The 8231-nt window shown below is 35.0% G+C and overlaps 1 protein-coding gene across 1 annotated transcript; it reads left to right on the top strand.

Moving 5' to 3' along the window:
* The first annotated feature begins 1855 nt into the window (after positions 1-1855).
* On the top strand, positions 1856-3653 carry LOC133814275 (uncharacterized). Its single transcript, XM_062247261.1, has 3 exons — positions 1856-2495; positions 2805-3350; positions 3523-3653. Exons 1-3 carry the CDS (start codon positions 1856-1858, stop codon positions 3651-3653), a joined length of 1317 nt encoding a protein of 438 aa, XP_062103245.1.
* Positions 3654-8231: the final 4578 nt, after the last annotated feature.

The following is an 8231-nucleotide window of genomic DNA, read 5'->3' as shown; positions in this document are numbered from 1 at the left end:
CCTGGAACAGCGTTCCCTAGCCATGTGACAAACAGTCACCTGAGCCTTTGGCCCTGGCTCTAGTAACTAGTCTTAGACTAGACAAGCGCTTATAAGTTCATCGACCTTAGGGTCAGTCCAGTGTTAATGCCTTAGAGCCATTCAACGCTGATATCGATTAGATCTAATCTTCATTTGGCTCGACGTTCATGACGCTATGCCATTTCTGACTCTTAGGTCAGTGTCCCTGACTAGTCAGTACATATACAAGTAAACAACATTTGCTAGCATTTAATAGGTAATCCATGTCCACATTTATCAATCAACATGCCTCAATACAAACACGCATGTCATACATACACAGGGTGCAATTTTCTTACCTCAGGTTCGAGCGAGAAGTATAATAAGAACGACCCCTAAGAACGATCAACCTTTTGGTTCTTTAGCGGTTACCTGGTCATAACCAATTATGGGATTCCATCAATAAAATTAATAACAACGGGTTCCCAAACCAAAACCTAGCCTCTGAGACATCGAGCACTACTAAACCGGGTAGTAGGATCGACCCCGAGGCCTAAGGCTAGAATCCCCAAGCCAAAAACCCATTTCTGGCCAAAATGCCACTAAGGGTCGCGGCCCTCCCTAGCTGCGTCGCGGCTCACCCCTCAGACAGAGGCGGCTCTTCCCCAGCAACCAGCGCGGGCCGCAGCTCACCATAGCCGTGCTGCGGCTCTTTACTGCAAAACAGCAAGAAACTAGTTTTCCTCCCCTGTGTTTTTCCTTGAAACCAACTTTTCAAACCAATCCCAAACATCACCCAAACATCCAATTCAACCCCTAAACCTCATCCATATCACACCCTCATCAAAACCCAAGTTAAACACCAACCAAAACTTCCATTAATTCCAACTATCCTCAACAAAACCACAAGTTGAAAACTTAAACCAAAACGGAGTATAGCTTAAAATTCATGGAAAATTTCTTACCTCAAGCTGGTTTGAATCCTCCTCAATAGATGAACTAAGTCTATAACCCCAAGCTTTGATTTCCTAGCTTGATTCTTCAATTTGGGACCAAAAACTTCCAAGGAGAATGGAGAGAAAATGATGAATGGTTGAAGGAGAAGAGTGCCCTATTTTTGTTCTGTATGTTTCTATAGCCAACCAAAGTCAAATATAACCCAAGCCAAATGACCTTAATGCCCCTAGGTCATTTAAAGTCTCTAAAGTCTCCCCAAGGGTAAAATTGGTATTTCCCACCTATTTCGTTAATCATAATTAACTCTCTCCAATTCTCGTTAATCTCAATATTCCCAAATACCAAATATTCTTATCCCGTTACCCTCTAATTCCCGGTAACGCTTTAATCACCAAAACATCCCAAGACTCACCCCGAGCCCCGAGCTTAAGCCTGTTATGACCAAACCGATCATTTATATTTAATGATCGTCTCATGCCGAATAACTCGAACCAATCCTCATTATAATGTGGCCTCACAATTAAACACAAGCATGCACCCAAAATATACAAATATGCTCTCAATGAGCCAAATTAACAAAATACCCCTGTCATAAAATGTGAACCCACACGCATGCATTTAACATCATATTATAATATAATTCACATAAACATGCATATATTCATTTAATGGCATAATTAAACAGTTATGGCCCTCCCGGCCCACTAATCCAGCCGTTAAACACATCGGAGAATTCGGGGCATTACAGCTCTGTACCCGGCTGGCTGTTGTTCTCCCTTCTCTAATCAACCTTAATCAAGGTGCTTTTATAAAGCATAGATCCTTGGCTTACAATGTCCTCATCTTTCAAGATTTGATTAAGGGTTACAATAGGAAAAATAATTCCCCTCGATGCGCGATGAAACTTCACTTGAGCAAGGCATATGATACTATTGACTGGAATTTTTTGGAGAATTTGCTCAATATGTTTTTCTTTCCTAGTCGGTTCATCAATTGGATTATGGTTTGCTTGAGGGGTTCGTCTTACTCTTTGGTTCTAAATGGTAGAATTCAAGGGCACTTTAAGGGCGGAAAAGGGCTTCGGCAAGGAAATCCTATTTCTCCTTTACTCTTTGTTATTGTGATGGAGTATCTCACCCGCCTATTGATTAAGGCTTCCAAGGATAATCGATTCAGATTTCATCCAATGTGTAAGTCTTTGAATCTAATTAGTCTATGCTTTGCTGACGACCTTATTCTATTTTGTAAAGGTACCTCCTCCTCTGTGCAAATTCTTCTAGAGGCGTTTTCTGAGTTTGGCATCTCTTCGAGTCTAAAAATTAATTACTCTAAATCTCATATTTACTTTGGAGGTGTTCCAGCTGAGTTTAAAGCTAAAATTCTGGAATGTTCGAAGCTTACTGAGGGTAGTTTCCCGCTGAAATATCTTGGGGTTCCTCTTCGGCCTACCAAATGGAAGGCCACTGACTGTGATATCATATTTAAGAAGATTCAGCTGCGTCTCAATGTTTGGTCCAATCGCCATCTTTCATATGCTGGTAGGGTCCAACTTATTCATTTGATATTGCTTCGAATTCGAAATTATTGGATGAGTGTATTCTTGCTTCCTCAACGTGTTGTTAAGGATATTGATAGGATTTGTCGATAGTTCCTTTGGGGAGAGAGTGGATCCCGCAACAGGTTTCATTTCACCTCTTGGGAGTAAGTTTGTCCTAAATTGTTTGGTGGTTTGGGGTTTCGAGAGGGGCGTTCTTGGAACAAGATATTGCTTGCCAAATATATTTGGGCTATTGCTTCTAAACAAGATCAACTTTGGGTTAAGTGGGTGAATTGCATTTATCTGAAAGGGGATATTCGTTGGGATCATGTGCTAAAGCATGACTCCAGTTGGTACTGGCGAAAACTTTTTTTCTTCTGTAATTCTGTTTCTCGATCTGATTTGGAGGCTGTTGTGGTAAAGGGTAAACTTCATTTGGGTACCTTAGATGTTCAATTCCTTTCTTGTGAGCGTATTGAGTATGAGAGGCCTGTTTGGTGTAAGCTTTCTATTCCTAAGCATAGATTTATATTTTGGCAGACTATTAATCAACATCTTATTACTAGAGACTTGTTGGTTCTTCATCATGTTGTTGTTGACTTTGTGCTTTGCCCGGTTTTTGGTCTTGCTGATGAAAGTCATGGCCATTTATTTTTTGAGTGTATTTTTTCCAAGAAGGTTCTGCAGCTTTTTTCCAGCTGGCTTGGAGGGGTTGCTTGGCCTGGAAATTATGAGGATTGGATTGCTTGGCTAGCCAGTTGGAAGTCCGGTTGGCTTCATCATGTTGTTGTTGACTCTGTGCTTTGCCCGGTTTTTGGTCTTGCTGATGAAAGTCATGGCCATTTATATTTTGAGTGTATTTTTTCCAAGAAGGTTCTGCAGCTTTTTTCCAGCTGGCTTGGAGGGGTTGCTTGGCCTGGAAATTATGAGGATTGGATTGCTTGGCTAGCCAGTTGGAAGTGTGGCTGCAACTCTTGCTGCTTCCATTTATTTTCTTTGGTTAAATCGCAATTCTTGCTGTTTTGGAGGTAGTTATTTTACTATCTTTAAAGTTGAGCAATTGATTAGGCACTCTGTTAAAGCTAGAGTTCTTAACATTTCTTCTAGGCATTTATCTACTAGAGAAAAGCAAATGATTGAGTTTGTGAAATCATTGTAAAGTGTTAAGGGTTGATTGTCTTCTCCCTTTTGTAATTTTCAGGTTGTTTGATCAATGACTTTTTTCTTCTTTTGATAAAAAAATATATATGAGACTGCACTCTTGTAATTATAGACATTTCATTTACTGAGTACTTTATAACAATAAAGCGTCCATTGATATAATCATTACATACAGATGAATTCTCTAATAATGGTTCATAATGAACCAGGAATAAAATTACCATTTTACCCTTTTAATTATATCTTGTTTCCTTAAGTACCATCGAATTTACTAGTGAAGGTTAATTCATAACCAAATTATGAATTTGAGCTCAATAACCTTTCAGTCCCAAAAGTCAACCCTTAAGAGAACCATTATTCAATCTCTTACGAGAATGTATAAATTCCTTATCTGTATACTATGTCCCCAGCCATTTACATTAATGAGTTCCCAAAAAAAAAGTTTATAGCCTGATCATTCTGACAAACTCTAATGAGTGAATCAAATAACTCATATAACATAAACATGAGTTCATAGTAACTTCAGGATTAAGATCTATTTGTATATGGTCATCAGTTGATATATTTAATTAAAACTTCGAAACAATATTTAACTAAATATTAATAAACATATCTGGTCCAGTTCTATATATTCTCTAATATATAAAGAACCTCCACTAAAGTGTCCTACTACACTAGTAATCCGGATCTAAATCACATGTATTCATAATACTAGTGGACCGTACTTGTAGTACTTAATCTAAAGATTCCATAACTTTATTTTGCTGCGAACTATTCAAGTTCATTTATCTCAATCACAATCATTCCGTACCAATACGTGGTTGAGATCACATATATGAACTTAGGAATTTTTCTGAAATTTACTTAATATTATCACAGAATAATATAGTCCATAAAATATATGCATACAAAATTCAATTTATTTATTTATGTCTTAAAAACAATGTCTACTACATATGCTTTCAGGGCACATTTCCCAACAATATCGGCCTACGCTTATACACTAAACCATGTTTTTGCACGTTTTAAGCACACTTAAAGCTGTTTAAACCACTTTGACTAATTAATACGAGATCCTAGCATCTGAGGGAAGGTTCTAGACTTCCTAGGCATATCCTTGATTATTTTTATTCATCTAAAATCCCTAAATCCTTAATAAATATACATGTGCAAAATATCACATTCTTAATTATTCTATTTAAATCTTAGGCTCTAACTAATAATATTTCTAGGAACAACTACAATAATTAAACCTTATGATAAAATTAATATTTCTAAACTATAGGCTAAACTTATAAAATTCATAACTAGCTCTACGAGTTTCCAAATAATTCCCAGCTTTGAACCAATATCACGGAAATTAAAATACTATAGCATAGGATAATATTATCTAACTAAGTAAAATTCTGAGGCACTACAGATAATAATATATAATCTTAATTTTTTAGTAATTATATTAATATAAATTCAAATATTATAAAATATTATTATAATAATATTTAATACAAGACTAAATATTTAATACTTATATTAATATAAATATAAATATTATTAAATATCATTACAATAATAATATATAATACATAATCTTATTTTTTATTAAAAAATTATCATTTATATTAAAGAGGTTATCGTATTGTATATATTAAAAAAACCATAAATAATGTTTTGATTTAATTTTTCTTTTAATATGTTTATGTCATTCTTTTATATATAATTAGGTACAAGCATCGTGCAATGCATGTTTGCTTAGTTTTATTTTTAAAAAAAATATTAATTATTTTTATTAAGTTTTTATGATTGTCATATAAATTTTAAATTAATAAAAATATTATATATAAAAGAATGACACAAACATATTGAAAAAAATTAAACCAAAACATTGTTTATAGTTTTTTTTTTTAATATGATAACATTTTTTATCACAAACTACCATATTTAAGGTATAAAATATTCATGATATTATTCAAATCACACTTCAATGAATGGAGAAGAAGCTTGTTTATTCTTGATAAAAAGATAAATGTTATTCTAATTTCTTATTTAGTAACACAGTCATACTATTTATACACACGACACTTATATATAATGTATGTAACAACCCTCAAAACATACAAGACCAAATCATGAGGAAATTTAAAACTTTTTACTTTTAACTCATTGTACCAAAAATCCATATAAAAAACTTTTAAAAGATCGTGTGCGCACACTTTTAGTTTAGCAAATAGAATTGCAACTACTCTTTTATAGAGTTAAAGCAAAACAAATGTCATAAAAGAAATAACAAGCTCCCAGCGTTTCTTTTCAAAATGGTGTTCCATCAAAAATCTCCCTAGGTCGGGCCACATGTACATATCCACAAGCAGACTCCGACACTCACTGCTCCACTTTGCTTTTGCACTTACCTACAACATGAAATAACTAGGTAAGCGAAAACGCTTAGTAAGAATAGCCTTGCACACGAATATACTAAACCCAGTAACGGGTTGCCCTAAGGCAGTTACCGCTGCCGGTCATTAGGGTATTGGATAAATTCCAACCCTATCATACAATTCTCAATAATAGTCCTAACAGAAAATCAAGCACATTGGTTGTGCCCAACAACCAATGTTCATACATATCAAAACCACCTGCATTCAGAAAATCCCAGACATTCAAGATATATAACCATATCCGAAATAAATACACTGGTTATTTCTAACAACCAATTTCACACATAGCACAATAACCTGCACTTAGAAAACTCCCACAACATACAATATATCACTCAAATCGTAATATCCTACACTCAGAAGATTCTCATAATATTCAAATATATTTAACACACATCATGACTAAGCAATTAAATTATCAGCAATGGATCTGGGCCATAACCTGGTTCCAGCATTTATGTCCTGGCTCTAACCTAGACTATATTACCATTGTTCTGGATTCAACCCGGACTATATACTTACCATGTCTTGGCTCCAACTTGGACTATATACTTACCATGTCCTGGCTCCAACCTGGACTATATTACCATTGTCCTGGCTCCAACCTGAACTATATTTTTACCATGTCCTGGCTCAAACCCGGACCATATTACCATTGTCCTGGGCCCAACCTGGACTATATTATGCTATGGTTCTGGCTTCAACCCGAACCAACTTACAATTTGGCCGCAGAAGGCCAAAGCATTGTTAGAGTAGGCATTAAGTATGCCCTAGTCTTAATGACCCAAACAAAACTAGTGTAATCTACTACTACAAGCACACACTAGTATGCTCATGTTGTAGCCAAGAAAGAGAAAGGCTAACTTACTTGGAGTCCTTGGTTCCCAACTGGATCTTTTAACTCTGCTATCTGCTTTTCCCTACGCGGTTACTGTTATTAATATAGTGTACTCGGATTAAACTATGACATACTCGTATAACTAATATTTTATGATTGCTACAAGCAATAAATTTCTCTTAGAGACTCTATAATATAGCCTCCTATACACCTTAAAGTGTATACGGATAGATTTTGTTTCAGTCTTTACAGTAACATGAGAAAAATCAGCCTCCCCGACACACGCTCTCTGTGTTGTGCATCTCAATATTCTTTAACTAAAGAACTCTCTCAATCGTATTACGCGTATTTTGGTTACTTATAAAATGATTTTAAAACAACTCTTAATCTTAGAAAACTACCCACTTTTTACTTAAGTACAGAGTTTACCATTTGTAACGCCCTAATTTCTCATAGATTATCGAGAACACAGCGTTGGGTCATAATCGTAAATATTGCTATTTAATTGAATATAAACTTGAAAATAAATACATGGATCCATGGTTTTACAAAAATAAAATAATTGTCTTTAACATAAAAATGAGCAACATCTAAGTAAAACTTTAAAATAACATGTTTTAATAAAAATAGGCCTGTTTGATCTTCCTCGATTATATGGTCCCCACGAGTACATCACAAATCTTCTAGGTTCCACTCGCCGCCGGTCTTTCTATCCTTAATTTTCTGCACAACAACATCATAAGGAGTGAGCTTGTAAGCCCAGTAAGGAAAATACATACAAAAGTTAATCATATAATCATATAATCAAACATATCCTAAATTACAGAAGAGTCCTAACAAAACTTAAATATACTAATCATATCACATCATAAAACCATAGGTCATATCATAACCTAAGTCATAATCATAAATCATTATCTAAGTCATAAATCATAATCGTAACTATGGGTCATAATAACAAGTCAAATATAATAAAAAGATAAGTATTTATACAGGGGTGGCAATTAAGCCCCGGAAAAAAGTCCGTCATACACCGAACATTACTTAGGTCCGTCATAAAGTTTTGGCAACCGAGCCTACCAGACATAGTCCGCCATACATCATTGGACACCTTAGGTCCAGACACACTTACCCCTTTATTGTACTTGAAATGTTAGATCATAAACTATATCATAAATTACATAAACTAAGTCATAATACTAAACTACCTAATTTTCCTTACCAAAAACCAGAATATTGGAGACAAGAGCGGGATTGGAACTCTTAAAACCAAACATAAAGAAACCATAAGTTTCTAAAGAAATGA

Source organism: Humulus lupulus, chromosome 2, assembly GCF_963169125.1.
Source record: "Humulus lupulus chromosome 2, drHumLupu1.1, whole genome shotgun sequence".
Classification (NCBI taxonomy): Eukaryota; Viridiplantae; Streptophyta; class Magnoliopsida; order Rosales; family Cannabaceae; genus Humulus; species Humulus lupulus.
The sequence above is the reverse complement of the archived record's forward strand: the minus strand, read 5'-3'. Positions and strand labels throughout refer to the sequence as shown.